General features: G+C 46.4%; 1 protein-coding gene and 1 pseudogene across 1 annotated transcript; both read left to right on the top strand.

Annotated features, from left to right (window-relative positions):
* Window positions 1–485: 485 nt before the first annotated feature.
* Window positions 486–1,695, top strand: LOC127521813 (trace amine-associated receptor 13c-like; annotated as a pseudogene).
* An 8,968-nt stretch (window positions 1,696–10,663) lies between these two features.
* Window positions 10,664–16,736, top strand: LOC127520340 (trace amine-associated receptor 13c-like). Its single transcript, XM_051908323.1, has 2 exons — window positions 10,664–11,320; window positions 16,377–16,736. The coding sequence occupies exons 1-2, from the start codon at window positions 10,664–10,666 to the stop codon at window positions 16,734–16,736; spliced, it is 1,017 nt and encodes a 338-aa protein (XP_051764283.1).
* The last annotated feature ends 1,290 nt before the right edge of the window (window positions 16,737–18,026 follow it).

Below are 18,026 nucleotides of genomic sequence, written 5' to 3'. Positions count from 1 at the left end.
TGAATTAATACCCTATTTTCATAGAAGTCCGTTTCTGACTCATCCCTGCTGCAGCAACACAGTTTGTAACAGTTAGAAGGCAGCTGTCTAATGTTACATAATCAGTATGTAAAAATCACAATGTTTGTGTGTAAATGTATTTCAGATATGATTTATTTAGAAGAGGTTCTTGGCCTTGCATTCGTCATTGATATTAGTGACAAGCATCAGAAGCCCCCACTGTAGTATGTGTATTTTGTTTGTGACCACATATTTATATAGTGACCACTGATGCACTTACAGCAGATTTGACAGTATTCTTTTACTTTCTGCTGACACCTATTGGTGTGGATATAGCATCATGTAAAAACAGTTTCATATCTCTCATTTGTCTCTTATGATCAGCAATTTTACTGCCAAAGTTGAAATGAAAGCAAATAATTGTCATTACACATCATCAGAGTGGGCGTTAGATGGGTTGGTCATTCTGATCAGACACTGTATAAATGAAAGGACAGTAAGGAGAGCAGAACAAACTCCTAACAGGAGGAGACTCACTCATGGCCTATGAGACAGAGGATCATGAGACTCAATACTGCTTTCCTGCCATCATCTCATCGTGTATCAAGGAAAAACGCTCCAGACATGAATATAATATCATGTATGTGTTTTTTTCATTGCTGTCAGCATGGACTGTGTTTCTGAACCTGCTGGTGATCATCTCCATCTCTCACTTCAAGAAGCTTCACACTCCAACCAACCTGATTATTCTCTCTCTGGCTGTGGCTGACCTGCTTATGGGACTTATTGTGATGCCTGTGGATGCCATAAAGTTGATTGAGACATGCTGGTACTTTGGAGACACATTCTGTGGACTGTTTATGATAATCATGGGACTGCTCGGCTCAACATCTCTTAGTAATTTAGTTTTAATAGCTGTTGATCGTTATGTGGCTGTGTGTCACCCTTTACTGTACCCACAGAAAATAACAATGACTAAAACTTTAGTAAGCATCTGTCTCTGTTGGTTTTTCTCCTCAGCCTACAACACTGCCATTGTAATCAGCAACAAATATTTTGACCCTTCAAACAGAACAGATGAGTGTTACGGAGAGTGTACCTTAACACTTAGTTTTACCTGCAGAGTCATTGATGTGATATATTCCTTCATGTTGCCTTGTATTGTGATGATCACTGCATATTTGAGAATATTTTATGTTGTTAATCAACAGGTGAAAGTTATAAACTCTATGATGAAGAGTGGTAAAAGTGTAATGGAAGGTTCAGTGAGGAGGAAATCTGAAAGAAAAGCTGCTCTGACATTAGGAATTATTGTGACAGTTTATCTGCTGTGCCTTATTCCATACTATATCTTGTCTTTAACGGGGACCACAGTAATCTCTTTTACCACAATTACATTTTTATTATGGACTTTGTATATTAACTCAGGTCTGAATCCTCTTATCTATGCTTTATTTTACAGTTGGTTTAAAATATCAGTTAAACACATCTTAACTCTTAAAATATTAAAGCCAGAGTCCTCTCTCATGGACATTTTTACAGGCTGATTTAAGTTTATTTATTGTTTTTTATTTATCATATTGAACTGATAAAGACAAAGTAGTATAGTTTAAAGTGTTGTCTCAGTTTGTAAAGTGGATGTAAACACAGTTGTTATCAGATGTCTTTATTATTTAATTGCAATTAGCTAAATTAATGTGAGGTATTTTAAAGATGTTAATAATCAATAATAATAATTTAATATGTAATAAAACCTGTATTAAACATGAATGCTCCTGTTTCCTTCATGACTTCTCTTTCCTCCTGTTTGACTCTGGATAAGCCACACTAAATCAGGGCTGCGTTCAGCCCCGACAAAACATTGCAAAACGTTTTTTAAACGGAAACGGTGGTGCGTTGAACACCCTGTTCTGATGACGCTAGAGTTGCAACTATAGCAGCTGAGAAGGCCATTCTTTGTGTTCTTTTTGAAGAATTTTCAGAGCCTGTTGAAATCGGTATAAATATGTGTTTAATACTGCAAAATACATTTGATGTTACAGTCACTGCCCTTGCCGTCCAGAATAAAAGAGAACATCCCAATCGAGTGAAGGAATTTGTGGAAACTGTGGTTCCTAATTATTGTGATCCACGTTTGCCTTGCATTTCAGGATGAAAAGACAAACATTTCAGATGAAGGATAATCCACCTCTTACCTCTGACACTATGTTATGATTTATTTGATTATTTTTATTGTGAGTATTAGGCTTATCATAATTGATGATCACTATTGTTGTGCTATGATATTGTAATATTTACCATCATATAATCAAAGGAGTACTATAGAAAGTTTATAAAAGTTTATGAAAGTGTCACTCCACAATACTAGCAAAATATATAATTATGTATAGTATTTTTATGTTACATTAATACCCATCGAGCTGTCTCTTTAATACCGCGTGGTTTATATACATTTATCTGCTGATTGGGCTGACATTTTTGACACACCCACCAAACAAGAGAAAACGTATCTCAAACCTGTTGCACACCATTTCCAGGAAACATGTCGTTCAACCCGGAAACCGTAGCAAAACGTTGCGAGCTTTGTTTGAGCGCCGTATCCTGGCCGTCAGCATTAAATTCGAGCACCTGTGTGCACGCACACTATCAAATGTGTGAGACTGTGCGCGTATGTTAAAAATGAAGTAACTTTATTTTTGCATCATTTAATGCGGTTGACACTCCTGAAACTTTGCACTGTGTAATTGCCTGATGGTCATCTTAGCATTTTATTCTTTTATTCTTAATGTCAAAGTGTTATAAACAGAAAGCAAGTAGAGAGCGCTCCCATTACAGAGCTGTCGTCACTTCATTGAGCTCACAGAGAATCTCTTATTTATCGTGTTTACACTGTTGGAGGATTCCAACAGTTACACAGTTACACAATTAGAGGATTCCTGAGACTGTGATTAATATTAACAACAACAATAATAATGAAACTTTTGTAAAGCAACCCTGAGGCACTATACCCTGAGGCACTATAAAAAGTATTAAAAAGGTGCAATTGAGTATAAAAAGTATTTTAAAAAGACTATAAAAAGGTTTTCGTCTTACTGACAGACTGTCTCAGATCAGCCAGTGAGCAACAGCCAGACTTGAAATTACTTGTAAAAACAGTTTTGCTAGGAATAAGCACTTCTTTTCATCTTTGTTAAGTTTATTTGTACAAGAATGTGTTTCTTTATACATTTTTATTTTTTTTCATACTCTGAGTATGAATGCATTTTTGTATTAAAAATACAGCAAGACAAACTATTGAATGATTTTAAATGACATTTTTTCATGTTCAGTGACACTTTAAATAGAACAACAATTAAAGGACTAGTAAAACTTAGCTAGACAATAAACTGCATTTGTAAATACTCAGTAAAACTTAAGGAGGCCTAAATAAAAGTCTTACGATCCAAGTTGTAATTTGTGGCCCTTTGCATTTTATGCGGAATAAATGTGGCCCTCTTGGCCTCCGAACTTGAGTACCCGTCATAAATAGTCTCTCCAAACGAGCGGTTCCAGACTTCCAGAAGCCCCGCCCATTGCTGGTGACGATCTGCCCTATTAGCATATATGCAGATTCTTGTGCAAATAAACTTAACAAGAACTGATGAAAAGTATATCTCCAATGTATATCTCCAGCTGCTACAGCGAGGAAACAGAAATGGCGGACTGGTGCGGCTCACTCAGGGCGGTATCTATAGACAGCTCACTGTAGCAGCTGGAGATATACAATGTCTGCACCAAAAAAAAAAAACATTACAAATGTACTGTTATTGGTGTCACGAATGTGGCTCTCGCGCCTCCTCCTCCGCACCACCGGAGGGAGCCGTCACCTGAATATTGACTGGTTTACATTCGGACTACGTTTCCCATAGGCCCTCATTCCTGGGACTGATTGCGCACACACCTGCACCTCATTACACTCACACTATTTAAGACACACACACACCCTTTGCGAAGTCTTGATTTGCCCCGGTGATCACTACTGAGCGTTTTCTTGTGGATTGTATTTCTGTTGCCGTTGGACTGTTTATTGGACTGTGTTTGTTTGCCGCCTGCCCTGATCCTTGCCTGTTATTTGGACTGTGTTTGTTAGCCGCCTGCCCTGACCATTGCCTGTGACTTTACTCTGTTTGTCTGCCGCCTGCCTCGACCATTGCCTGTCCCTGTTTATGCCTCTGCCTTTGCCCCTGTCTGCTTTGGTAATTATCTTAATAAAGCTGCAAATGGATCCTCCTTCTGTCGACCCGTCATTACAGAAGACTTCGCCAAACAGCGATCCAGCAGCGATCATGCAAATCTCCACCGAGCTGTCTGCCCAAGCCAACCAGCTCGCGGTTCATCAACACCAATTGAATCGATTGACTTCCCTTACCGAGGAGCTGGGGAAAACTCTGCAGGGCCTTCGATTCAACGCCACCGAGGTTGCCACGCCACCGCCTGCGGCCTCCGTCAGTCAAGCCTTCACTGCCGCTCCCGCCGTGAATCCACGCCTCGCACTCCCGGAGAAGTTTGACGGCAACCCCGCTAAATGTAAGGGATTTCTTCTCCAATGTTCTCTCTTTGTCAACCAGCAGCCATCCCTCTATCCCACTGAATCCAGTCGGATCTCCTTCGTATGCTCCTTGTTGACTGGTCGAGCGCTGGATTGGGCCACGGCGGTATGGCGAGAGGATGGTTCTGTGTTTTCCACCTTCTCGGCCTTCCTGCGAAGCTTCAAGGAAGTATTCGAACATCCTAAGGGAGGCAAGAGCGCTGGGGATCTACTGCTGTCGCTGAGTCAAGGTAAAACCACGGCGGCGGATTATGCTTTAAATTTCCGAACCCTCGCCGCACAGACAAACTGGGTCGAGGACACGTTGAAACTGCTGTTTCGAAAGGGGCTGTCCCTGGAACTGCAAGCCGAGCTCGCATGCCGCGACGAGGGAAGATCGCTTAACGAATTCATCAACCTAGCTATACACATTGACAATCTTCTTTGCTCACGACGCCCTGTTCAGCTGTCCGCTCTGACCACGCCTCCTTCGGAACCCATGCAGCTCGGATACACTCCGCTTCGCCCAGAGGAACGCGAGAGGAGACGACAACTTCATCTGTGCCTCTACTGCGGCCAAGCTGGTCACCTCAAGATCAACTGCCCCATTCGACCCACTCCGTCTAACCCAAAAGCGGTGAGTTCTCCACCTCCCACCGCTTATTCCTCTAACTGCCTCAAAATTCCCATACAAGTAACTCTGAATGATCTACGCATAACCACGCACGCTCTTTTAGACTCTGGTGCAGCGGGCAACTTCATGTCTGATACATTCATCAACGAACACAACATCACATTAACAGACTGTAACTCTCCGTTGACAGTGGAGGCGTTAGATGGGAGACCCGTCGGTGGTGGTAGAGTGGCGCACATCACTGTCGAACTGACCCTACAGGTGGGAGCCCTTCATCACGAGCTCATCCAATTCTACGTCATTCACTCACCCAGCAACCCGGTCATCCTTGGTCTCCCGTGGCTCGGACCCCAAAACCCGCTAATTTCCTGGAAGGAGGGCCAGATCGTTCAGTGGGACACCGCTTGTCACAATCGCTGTTTGAAACGGATCACTCCCATACCTGTGCAGACCGTCTCTGTTCACGAGTCCGACACCACTGAGCCCGACATACCCGCTGAGTATGCTGATCTAGCAATCGCATTTAGTAAGAGCAAATCCACCGAACTACCACCTCACCGCTCCAGTGACTGTGCCATAGACCTCCTACCTGATACGACACCTCCCAAGGACAGAATATTTCCCCTGTCACAGCCTGAATCAGCCGCCATGAAAACATTCATCGAGGAAGAGCTGGCCAAAGGATTTATTCGACCTTCTACCTCCCCGGCGGCATCCGGCTTCTTCTTCGTTAAGAAAAAGGACGGCAGTCTTCGGCCCTGCATCGACTATCGTGGTCTGAATGATATCACTGTGAAGTTCCGCTATCCTCTACCATTAGTCCCCGCAGCCCTGGAGCAGTTGAGACAGGCCAGGTACTTCACAAAGCTGGATCTCCGGTGTGCGTACAATCTGATTCGCATCCGAGAGGGGGACGAATGGAAGACGGCTTTCTCCACCACCACCGGCCACTATGAGACCCTCGTTATGCCCTTCGGGCTGGCCAACAGTCCCTCCGTCTTTCAGTCTTTCATCAATGACGTCTTCCGGGACATGCTCAATCGTTGGGTCATCGTCTACATTGATGACATACTCATCTACTCCAAGACCCTCGAGGAACACATCCAACATGTCCGGTCCGTGCTGCAGCGGCTCATTCAACACAAACTGTATGCCAAAGCCGAAAAATGTGAATTCCACCGCACCTCCACCTCATTCCTGGGATACGTCATCAGTCAAGAGGGAGTGGCGATGGACAACAACAAGGTGAGGGCGGTGCTTGAGTGGCCCCAACCACGCACGTTAAAGGAACTACAGCGGTTTCTGGGGTTCGCCAACTTCTACAGGCGGTTCATACGGAACTTCAGTGGCATCGCTGCTCCATTAACGTCCATGACCAAACGACAGTCCACACGCCTCTCCTGGTCCCACGAGGCGGTGCACGCCTTTCAAGAACTGAAGGAACGATTCACCACAGCACCCATTCTGCGCCACCCAAACCCAGAACTCCCCTTCATAGTCGAGGTCGACGCCTCCAACACAGGCATTGGGGCCATACTCTCACAGCGTCAAGGTAATCCCGCAAAGATGTTCCCTTGTGCATTCTACTCCAGGAAATTGTCAGCGGCAGAGCGCAATTACGATGTAGGCAATCGGGAGCTCTTGGCGATGAAGGCGGCGTTGGAGGATTGGCGCCACTGGCTGGAGGGAGCACAACACCCGTTCACCATACTAACCGACCACAAGAACCTGGAATATCTCCGGTCTGCCAAACGTCTGAATCCCCGACAGGCCAGGTGGGCCATGTTCTTCACCCGGTTTCAATTCACAGTAACCTACAGACCCGGGTCAAAGAACGTCAAGGCAGACGCCCTATCTCGTCAGACAGAGGAGAGGGAACGGTCAGAGACCGAAGAAAACATAATCCCAGTCAAACTGTTGCTCGCTCCGGTTCAGTGGGATGTCATGACCGAAATCACCCACGCAAATGAACTAACAGCAGCACCACCAAACTGCCCACCGGATCGCACCTTCGTACCTGCACACCTCCGCAACAAATTGTTACACCAAGTTCACGATTTCCCCAGCTCTGGCCACCCTGGTATCACAGCCACACTACACCTACTACAGAACCGGTTTTGGTGGGACACCATGGTACTAGACACCACCCAATTCATCAACCAGTGCTCAGCCTGTCAAACTTCTAAAGCATCCCACCAAGCCCCAGCGGGTCTGCTGCAACCGCTGCCCATTCCCCAACGTCCGTGGTCCCATATTGCCGTTGACTTTGTCACTGACCTCCCTGAGTCCCGTGGTCACACCACCATCCTCACTGTAGTTGACCGGTTCTCCAAAGCATGCCGTCTCATACCACTCCCCAAGCTACCCACCGCATTTGAAACCGCTGAAATCTTATGCAACTACGTGTTCCGATTCTATGGTCTTCCAGAGGACATTGTGTCTGACAGGGGCCCACAGTTTACATCCCGGGTATGGACAGCTTTCTTCAAGCACCTAAACGTCAATATCAGCCTCACCTCCGGGTACCATCCCGAGTCCAATGGACAAACTGAACGCCTGAACCAAGAACTCACCAGGTTCCTACGCACGTACTGTCACCAGAACCAGTCAGAGTGGAGCCGCTATCTGCTGTGGGCCGAATATGCCCAGAACTCGCTTCAAAAACCTGCCACTGGCATCACGCCCTTCCAATGCGTCCTGGGTTTCCAACCTCCACTCTTCCCCTGGTCCGGGGAACCATCCAACCTGCCCGCAGTAACCGAGTGGATGCAACGCAGCGAGGAGACCTGGGACCTGGCCCACCATCACCTCCAACGAGCTGTAAGACGACAGGAGCTACAGGCCAATCGACATCGTCGTCCCAATCCCGAATACACCGTGGGGCAGTGGGTCTGGCTGTCAACCAGGGACCTGCGTCTAAGACTTCCATGCAGAAAGCTCAGTCCCAGGTTTGTAGGGCCTTTTCAAATTACCAAGCAAATTACTCCTGTGTCATTTCGTTTGAACCTACCTGCTAATTACTGTGTTTCTCCCACTTTCCATGTGTCGTTGCTGAAACCCTCTGGTGGTCCGAGAGGAGAGGCGGAGGGAGCCGAGGCCCGCAACCCCCCACCCTTGACGATCGAAGGCGAGGAGGCCTATCAGGTTCGAGAACTGCTCGATTCCAGGCGCCGGGGTAGGAGGCTACAGTACCTAGTCGACTGGGAGGGGTACGGCCCGGAGGAGCGATCCTGGGTCAATTCGGATGATATCCTGGACCCGTCACTCATAGTGGAATTTCATCGGACGCATCCGGAGAGACCGGCCCCTCGACCACGCGGTAGACCCCGGCGCCCGCTTCCTCGCGTCTGGAGCCGCTCGCAGGGGGGGGGCTCTGTCACGAATGTGGCTCTCGCGCCTCCTCCTCCACACCACCGGAGGGAGCCGTCACCTGAATATTGACTGGTTTACATTCGGACTACGTTTCCCATAGGCCCTCATTCCTGGGACTGATTGCGCACACACCTGCACCTCATTACACTCACACTATTTAAGACACACACACACACACACCCTTTGCGAAGTCTTGATTTGCCCCGGTGATCACTACTGAGCGTTTTCTTGTGGATTGTATTTCTGTTGCCGTTGGACTGTTTATTGGACTGTGTTTGTTTGCCGCCTGCCCTGATCCTTGCCTGTTATTTGGACTGTGTTTGTTAGCCGCCTGCCCTGACCATTGCCTGTGACTTTACTCTGTTTGTCTGCCGCCTGCCTCGACCATTGCCTGTCCCTGTTTATGCCTCTGCCTTTGCCCCTGTCTGCTTTGGTAATTATCTTAATAAAGCTGCAAATGGATCCTCCTTCTGTCGACCCGTCATTACAATTGGATGTACCAATGAACATAAAATTCAAACCAATTCAAACATGTAAATGAGCGACAAGAATGCATTAAAGGTCTTCGGTTTTCAGTAGGAAAGGTGTCATTTAAGCGGCCCCTAAGTTAATAATTAACAAATTTTACAACGGAAGTGATTCAATCCAAAACCTAATTTAGCTCGATAATAATATTTTTTTTAGAGCTGCTATATAAATGAAGATGACTTGACTTAAGTCTTGTCAACTGTTCCCGTTTAGTGTCCTCATTCTCTGTGTATTTCAGTTCCTGCCTGTTTCCTGTTAATTGTCGGTTATTGTTTGTGTGTTACCCCCGAGGGCTGTTTCATAAAAGACACTAAGAAAAGCGAGGATTAAACTCAAACACCTGACTTGAATGAACCTAACAAGTTGGGGCTAAAGCGGTTTCATAAAAGGTAATTGAAGTTCACGCAGTCCCGCTAATTTGATCCAGGTTTACCTAGTCAAGATAATTGCGCGTGCATGCTTTTCTTAAGCAGCCCTAGAGGTCAATCATGGATCAAATCGATCCACCATAGGAAACAGCATACATTTTGTGCTATTTTATGCGTTTGAGACATGATGTTTTCCTCAGTGCGTAACTTACTTTTCACAAGTTTATTCTCCATCTGTAAATGTTAGAAAGTCATACAAATGTTTCCATTTTGCTGCTAAACTTCACAGTGAACAAGCGCTGCCGTGCGCAAGTGCACTAAACAGACGGGACGCAAAAGAAGCGCAATAATTCTGACTAAAATATACATTTTGCTAAAATATTTGATGTTGGACATTAAATGTGCCTTATGTACAATTTTAAACCTACAAGTAAGTGTATTTTTATGATAGTAACTGTAAATGGACTATTGTAATGGGGTAAATCAATATACTGTAGGCCAATTACTGAGTTTAGATTCATCGTACCAATTAAAATTTAATCTGTGCATATTTATTTTAATTTTTAATTTTGTGATTTTAATTTCTGCTCTTCTAATAACCATAAAAGGTACTACAGCTGCCAAACATCTGTAATATCATTGCGTTCCTATTGGTCAGTGTTAGAGGAGCTCAGCTTAGCCTGCCCCGGACCAGATTAGTTTCCCAGCATAAGTTGCCAGAGTAACTGAGTTGTAGATTTTTATTAAATGAATTTTCATTGTTAGGTTAACTATACTTTTGAAATATGCTATGAGTTTGGCAAAGTGATAATGTCAAACTAAGTAGACGGTTATATGTGTATAACACAGTTATTAATAAACACCACAAACACTGCACTGTGACTTCTCCAACCATCTTTATTTGCAGAGTGCAGCTGTTCATGACATGCACATTTCTCTGTCTCATGGACAATCACTTTCATGGCATCCACCACTCACTGACAGATGCCACCTTGCACTTCCTTTGTATCACTGTGTGTGCTTGTTGCCACAGCAATTTTACTGCCAAGGTTGGATCTATCAAAAGAAAAATATTATGTCACTATGCAGCATCAGAGTGGGCGGTAGATGGGTTGGTCAATCGGTTCAGACACTGTATAAATTAAAGGACAGTAAGGAGAGCAGAACAAACTCCTAACAGGAGGAGACTCACTCATGGCCTATGAGACAGAGGATCATGAGACTCAGTACTGCTTTCCTGCCATCAACTCATCATGTATCAAGGGAAAACGCTCCAGACATGAATATAATGTCATGTATGTGTTTGTATCATTGCTGTCAGCATGGACTGTGTTTGTGAATCTGCTGGTGATCATTTCCATCTCTCACTTCAAGAAGCTTCACACTCCAACCAACCTGCTCATTCTCTCTCTGGCTGTGGCCGACCTGCTTGTTGGACTTATTGTGATACCCATAGAGGGCATCAAACTAACTGAGACATGCTGGTACTTTGGAACTGTTTTCTGCGGTCTGTTTATAATTATCCTTGGACTGCTTCTCTCAGCATCTCTAAGTAATTTAATTTTTATTGCTGTTGACCGTTATGTGGCTGTGACTCACCCTCTAATCTATCCACAGAAAGTGACAATGACTAAAAGTTCAGTAAGCATTTTTCTCAGCTGGTTTTGCTCTTTCTTCTATAACACCACCATTGTAATCGGTAATGGGTATTATCATACTTCAAACAGAACAGATGTGTGTTATGGAGAGTGCAGCTTCACAATAGATTTTGCCTGGAGAGTCGCTGACCTCTTCTTTAATTTCCTGTTTCCTTGTATCCTGATCATAACTGTGTATTTGAGGTTCCCTTTCGTGGGAACTGTCGACGCTGCGTATAACGCATTGGGAACCTTCTGCGTGATAGCGTCATTGAAGCACTCATGTATCTAACCAATCACGTAGCGAGACGTCAGAGGCGGGTGACGTCACGGACCAGGAAACTATAAAGCATACCCGGATGCAGAGATCGCTAGCTTCTGTTGTCTTCAGCAAGCACTCTATGTTATCTTGTGTGTCTTATTTGGTGTTGTTTGTCTACCATCTGTAGCTCAAAATAAGATCTCTTCGTCTGAGGACAAGAGTTTCAGTTCACACCACATATATATAGAAAAATATATATATAAAAGACACGAAAAATGGCAGAAAAACAACAGCATTTTGTCAAGTGTGTTCATCCCTGCGATAGATATCTGACACTGGGGGATACACACGAAATGTGTGTTGTTTGCCTGGGGGTTGAGCACGCACAGGCAGCTCTCGAGGGGGCTGTCTGTGTGCATTGCGATAAGCTCACCCTCAGAGTATTAAGATCACGCCGGGCACTCTTTGATAAGGAGGGTGCCTTGGCTGGTGTTCCCCGCGGATCAGGTCCCGCTGCTGCCGAGGCACAGCGCAGACTTCATTCGTGGGGTTCACAAATGGAGCTGGCAGAGGGGATGGAGACGGGCCCAGCCTTATCTCAGCCCTCACCTGCCAGGTCCAGTGTCTCTCCTCTGGTGGTGGAAGCACGCGCTGCGGTTTCTTCCCCCCGGAGAGAGACACCGGCGCAGAGTGTTCAGCCCCCAAACATCGATCTATAGTAATATAATGGGGCTGAAACAGCACGGCTACGGGGCGATGCCTCGGGTTGAAGAGACGCTCACGAGCTATCTCTCGCCCAAGTCCGCATCGTCCCTAAAAACCTCGACGCTGCCCACTAAGCCCCTAAAGACAACATCGGGCTTGGTGGGCAAGGCTTATGCGGCAGCAGGTCAGGCAGCAGCGTGTCTACATACAATGTCGCTGCTGCAAGCATACCAAGCCGACCTGCTGGGGGAAATTGATGAAAGCGGGGAGGCCACATTTGAGTGCATTCAGGAGCTTAGAAAAGCAACAGACGTGGCTCTCCGTGCCACCAAAGAGACGGCCAAGTCAGTAGGTTGCTCTATGGCAGCCTTGGTGGCCACGGAGAGGCACTTGTGGCTGAACCTCTCGGACATAAGGGACAGAGACAAAACTGCCCTTACGGACACCCTGCTGTCTCCTGCGGGCCTGTTTGGCGACGCTGTAACGTCAGTTGTCGACAGGTTCCAGGAGACCAAAAAACAATCTGTGGCATTCCAGAGGTTCCTGGAATGCCGTTCAAAAATTCCCCCCGGGGCTGCTGAGCGGGAGCAGCCTCGGCCGTCCACGAGCTCCTCTGCGCACCACAGAGCGCAACAAAAGTTTAGTGTGGCCACCTGTACCCCTCCGCAGAAAACCTGGGGTTCGGGGCGGTCTACACAGCAGAAGCCTTCTGGGGGTAAAACGGACCTGCGGGCCGTTATTATCGCCAAGAAGGCTTCAAAGCGGTCCTGACATCTGTGGGTCAGGACCCCATGAGGGCGGCCCCCTCCGGAGGGAGCCCGGTGTTAGGATATCTGGCACCCGCTTCCCTTCGGCACCCTCAGGGGACCGTTATGCTAACCCTGCCATCCAGTGTGCGTCAGGGCTCAGCGGTCCCCGCCGACCCTCCGAGGAGGGCCGGTCGTCACTTGATTCGGCTGTCTGCTGCCGGTGCGCCGCTTCAGAGGGCCGAGTCAAGTGCTCAGAAAACACCAGAGGCCAGTCTCGAGAGACTGGTTCCCTTAGTAGATTTTATGGCCGAATGGAAACTTCTACCGAATATATCGAAATGGGTGCTGCTCACTATAGAGAAGGGTTACAGAATTCAGTTCGGGTCTCGCCCGCCCAGGTTCAATGGGGTTCTTCCCACAGTGGTGACCCCCGAGCAGTCTCTGGTGATGGAACAAGAGGTTATGACACTTTTGCAAAAAGGAGCTATAGAAAGGGTTCCTCCTCCCAGCAAGCTGTCAGGATTTTACAGCCGCTACTTCATTGTTCCAAAGAAGGATGGGGGACTACGTCCTATCATAGATTTACGTGTGCTAAATCGCTCTATACAAAAGCTAAAATTCAAGATGCTTACACTCAAACAGATTATCCCACAAGTCAGGTCCGAGGACTGGTTTGTGGCGATAGACCTGAAAGATGCGTACTTTCATGTGTCCATCCATCCTTCTCACAGGAAGTTCCTCAGGTTTGCTTTCGGGGGCGAAGCTTACCAATACAGGGTTCTTCCGTTCGGCCTGTCATTATCACCCCGCACATTCACGAAGTGCGTGGATGCAGCTCTGGCTCCATTGAGACTCCAGGGCATCCGCGTACTGAACTATATCGACGATTGGTTGATTCTAGCTCAATCAGAGCAGCTAGCAGCTCAGCATCGAGATGCTGTCCTGTCCCACATGAAAAGGCTTGGGCTGAGGCTCAATGCCAAAAAGAGTGTGCTAGTTCCGGCTCAGACTTCCACTTATCTGGGTGTAGTCTGGGACTCCACCACGATGCGGGCACATCTGTCCCCTGCTCGTGTGAGTTCCATTCTCGCAGCCGTGAAAGAGGTGAAATTAGGCCAGTCACTCACTGTAAAACAGTTTCAGAAATTGTTGGGTCTGATGGCAGCTGCGTCCAACGTGATACCTTTTGGCCTTCTGCACATGAGACCCTTACAGTGGTGGCTCAGGACCAGGGGGTTTTCTCCGAGGGGAAATCCTTTTCGCATGATCAAAGTCACGCGGCGACGCCTTCGTGCTCTGGCCATGTGGAAAAAACCCTGGTTTCTGTCCCAGGGACCGGTGCTGGGGACTTCTGGTCGTCGTGTAATGCTTACGACAGATGCTTCCCTCACGGGCTGGGGGGCGATCATGAGTGGTCGCTCAGCTCAGGGTTTATGGGAGGACCATCAGCTCTCCTGGCACATAAATCGGCTGGAGATGATGGCGGTGTTTCTAGCATTGAAACACTTCCTCCCAGACCTGAGAGACCACCATGTGTTGGACCGCACGGACAACATGTCAGTGGTCTCATACATAAACCATCAGGGGGGTCTGCGGTCTCGCCAACTATATTACTTGGCTTGTCGGATCCTCCTGTGGTCCCTAGGGAAGCTGCTCTCGTTAAGGGCAGCTTACATCCCGGGGTATCAAAATGTGGGAGCAGACGCCCTGTCGAGACAGGGGCCGAGGCCCGGGGAGTGGAGACTCCACCCAGAAGTGGTGGACCTCATATGGAGAAATTTCGGTCAAGCGGAAGTCGACCTATTTGTGTCGGGAGAATCAACCCAGTGTCCACTCTGGTACTCCCTAACACACCCAGCACCTCTGGGTCTGGATGCCATGGTGCAGACGTGGCCGAGGCTACGTCTGTACGTGTTTCCCCCGTTCGCTCTGCTCCCGGGGGTTCTGGAGAAAGTACGCCAGGAGGGGGCCAGCCTAATACTGGTAGCCCTGTTCTGGCCAACCAGGATATGGTTCTTGGAATTAGTGTCCCTACTAGACGGCTCCCCAATGGAGCTTCCCCTCAGACAGGATCTCCTGTCGCAAGCGGGCGGCACGATAGTACATCCTCGCCCAGAACTGTGGAAGCTATGGGCCTGGCCTCTGAGGGGGCCAGGTTTATAGATGCTGGTCTCCCAACTGAGGTTGTGGAGACCATCCTTAACTCCAGAGCTCCCTCCACGAGGAAGCTATATTCCTATAAATGGAATTTATTTTCTACGTGGTGTAGACGAAATAATACGGACCCTGTCCACTCTTCTATAAGCTTCGTGCTAAGATTCCTCCAAGAAAAATTCTCAGAGGGCCTATCTCCTTCAACCTTAAAAGTCTATGTTGCGGCTATCTCAGCCTATCATGCTCCTCTTGAGGGGGATTCCTCGGTTGGACGAGACCCCCTCGTCACACGCTTCCTCCGTGGTACACTGAGGTTGAGGCCTCCCACAAGGGTTCCGGCCTGGGACTTGGCCGTGGTATTGCAAGGGTTAGCCGAGGCTCCCTTCGAAACATTAGAGGAGGTTCCAGAAAAGTTCCTCACTCTAAAACTATCTTCTTACTTGCTATCACTTCCCTGAAAAGGATAGGAGACTTACAAGCACTTTCAGTTGCTCCATCTTACCTGGAATTTGCCCCAGGAATGGTGAAGGCATTCCTTCATGCTAGACCTGGCTATGTGCCGAAGGTCCCCACCAATGTCCCAGGTCCTATTGTGCTCCAGGCCTTCTATCCTCCTCCCTTCGAGACTTCGGATCAGGAAAAGCTGAATCTGCTCTGCCCAGTGAGGGCTTTGGATGCGTATGTCCACAGAGCTGCCCTGTGGCGAAAGTCAGATCAACTATTTGTCTGTTATGGGTCCCCTAAGAAAGGGGGCCCAGCATCTAAGCAGAGGATGAGCAAGTGGGTGGTCGAGGCCATCTCACTTGCATATGAAGCGGCCGGACAGCCTTCCCCACTGAATGTCCGTGCCCATTCTACCAGGGGTATGGCGGCATCAAAAGCTTTGATGTCTGGAATTTCCATTAATGATATCTGTGATGCAGCTGGATGGTCATGCCAGCACACATTTATCAGGTTTTATAACCTTGATGTCGGCTCCACTCCGGGATCTTCTATTTTGTCAAGCTAACATTGGCAAGTACTTGAAGCTACGGCACAGTTGGGATTGCATTCCCAATGCGTTATACGCAGCGTCGACAGTTCCCACGAAAGGGAACGTCTCAGGTTACAGATGTAACCCTGGTTCCCTGAGTAGGGAACGAGACGCTGCGTCTCCTGCCGTACCCCCAGCATACTTGCGAGTGCTTGCTTCAGACTTATCCCAGAAGCTAGCGATCTCTGCATCCGGGTATGCTTTATAGTTTCCTGGTCCGTGACGTCACCCGCCTCTGACGTCTCGCTACGCGATTGGTTAGATACATGAGTGCTTCAATGACGCTATCACGCAGAAGGTTCCCAATGCGTTATACGCAGCGTCTCGTTCCCTACTCAGGGAACCAGGGTTACATCTGTAACCTGAGACGATTTTCTGTGTTGCACAACGACAAGTGAAAGTTATAAATTCTCAGATGAAGGGTGGAAAGCCTGCATTGGAAAGCTCAGTGAGAAGGAAATCTGAGAACAAAGCTGCTGTAACTTTGGGAATCATTGTGGCAATACATCTTCTCTGCTATTTACCAATCTATATTTTTTCTCTAACAGGGAATTCAGTTATCCCTTCCACCACAGCAAATTTTCTAACATGGACAATGTATATTAACTCAGGTCTAAATCCTCTTATTTATGCTTTATTTTACCCCTGGTTTAGAAAGTCACTTAAACATATCCTAACTCTGAGAGTATTTCAGGCAGCGTCCTCTCTTACAGATCATCATTCATAATTGGTAGACTCTACCACTGTTTTATTCAGTAATATCAATTAGTGTGTTTTGCTTTTAGTTTTACAGTTTAGTCCTAATTGGGTTAGGGCTTATGCCACATAAGTGACAAACACTGTTTTTTTTAGTGCTTTTTCTGCTTCCTACAAATACACCTGTTGGGTTTTGACATGTTGCCCACATTTTAGTTTTGCACCTGAAGTACACTATATAGATGAGTGATGCACAAAGGCAGAACTTCTGAATTCACACACAAAACATGTTATATAGATGAATAATTCCAGTCCTGGATGGTGATTGGTCAATACACCTTACAACCAATTACAAAACACAGTGGAGTTACAACTGAGATGTGTCAATTTGTAGAGCGTCTATAAAGTTCATTTACTACAGGGATTACAATAGCCTATATATTACAGCATAAGTATGGCACTTGATGCATTTGCTTAAAATATTGTTTTAATTGAATGTGTGTCTGATAATTCTATTATGTACAGTAGGCTATTAGCCATTTGATAAAAGCAATAAGGAGCTCATTTTAATCATATTTAAATTGTTTTCAAATTATCCTCTTTTTCTTGAATTTGTAATTTTGTAACTGGGGAGAGGGCAGTGGTATATTAAGGGTGAGTATATCTTCCTTGATCATTGTAAACTTATAATAAACTGTAAAACAATTAATAAACTACTTTTTATATCAATAAAAACCTGCTCATTAGAAAAACCTACCTGTGTCAAAATTTTTGAAAAACGCAAAATATGTTACATCGTACACGACTGTTTCAAAGTGAAATGTGAGTAGTGCTAAGCGTGTTTTTATTTTTTCGGGAACAGATTAAAGTGATTATGGCAACATTTTATTACGTTGGAGTTTTTACGTATCACTGCAGTTGTGAATTGGAATGTCCGGTGAGTGGCGCTAAAAGCTTAATGCTCCATCACGTTTTAAAATAACGTACCATCTACACTACACCAAAGAACTTATACTGACAAGAAGTGAAACCCAAATAGAACTTTCCATTGCAACATCAGCGCCCAGCAGCAGCCCTACGCTTCCGCCATTTTGGGGTGAAAGCGACTCGGGAGTTAGCTTCATGCTGTCGCTATGGCAATATCAGCTGCTTTGATTAAAAATCAACATTTACGGTGTCATAAAATTTACTGATGACTTAATTTGAGAAAATTTCTTTGCGCTTCTGGTTCAGCTGTGAGATTTGCCCATTTTCTACACTTTTGTGAATAATTACCTGTCAGGGTCTTTGGGAAAACAATGAAAGGCAAGATTTTTTTTTA

The sequence above is a fragment of the Ctenopharyngodon idella genome, chromosome 10 (assembly GCF_019924925.1).
Source record: "Ctenopharyngodon idella isolate HZGC_01 chromosome 10, HZGC01, whole genome shotgun sequence".
Lineage (NCBI taxonomy): Eukaryota > Metazoa > Chordata > Actinopteri > Cypriniformes > Xenocyprididae > Ctenopharyngodon > Ctenopharyngodon idella.
Note: the sequence above shows the minus strand (reverse complement) of the source record. Positions and strands in the feature narration are given on the sequence as shown.

Excerpts from the sequence above, each read along its gene's own strand:
- LOC127520340 (XM_051908323.1), top strand. The coding sequence starts at position 10,664 with ATGGCCTATGAGACAGAGGATCATGAGACTCAGTACTGCTTTCCTGCC. Across the intron at positions 11,321-16,376 it reads TGTATTTGAGGTTCCCTTTC|ACGATTTTCTGTGTTGCACA; the intron begins GTGGGAACTGTC and ends CTGTAACCTGAG.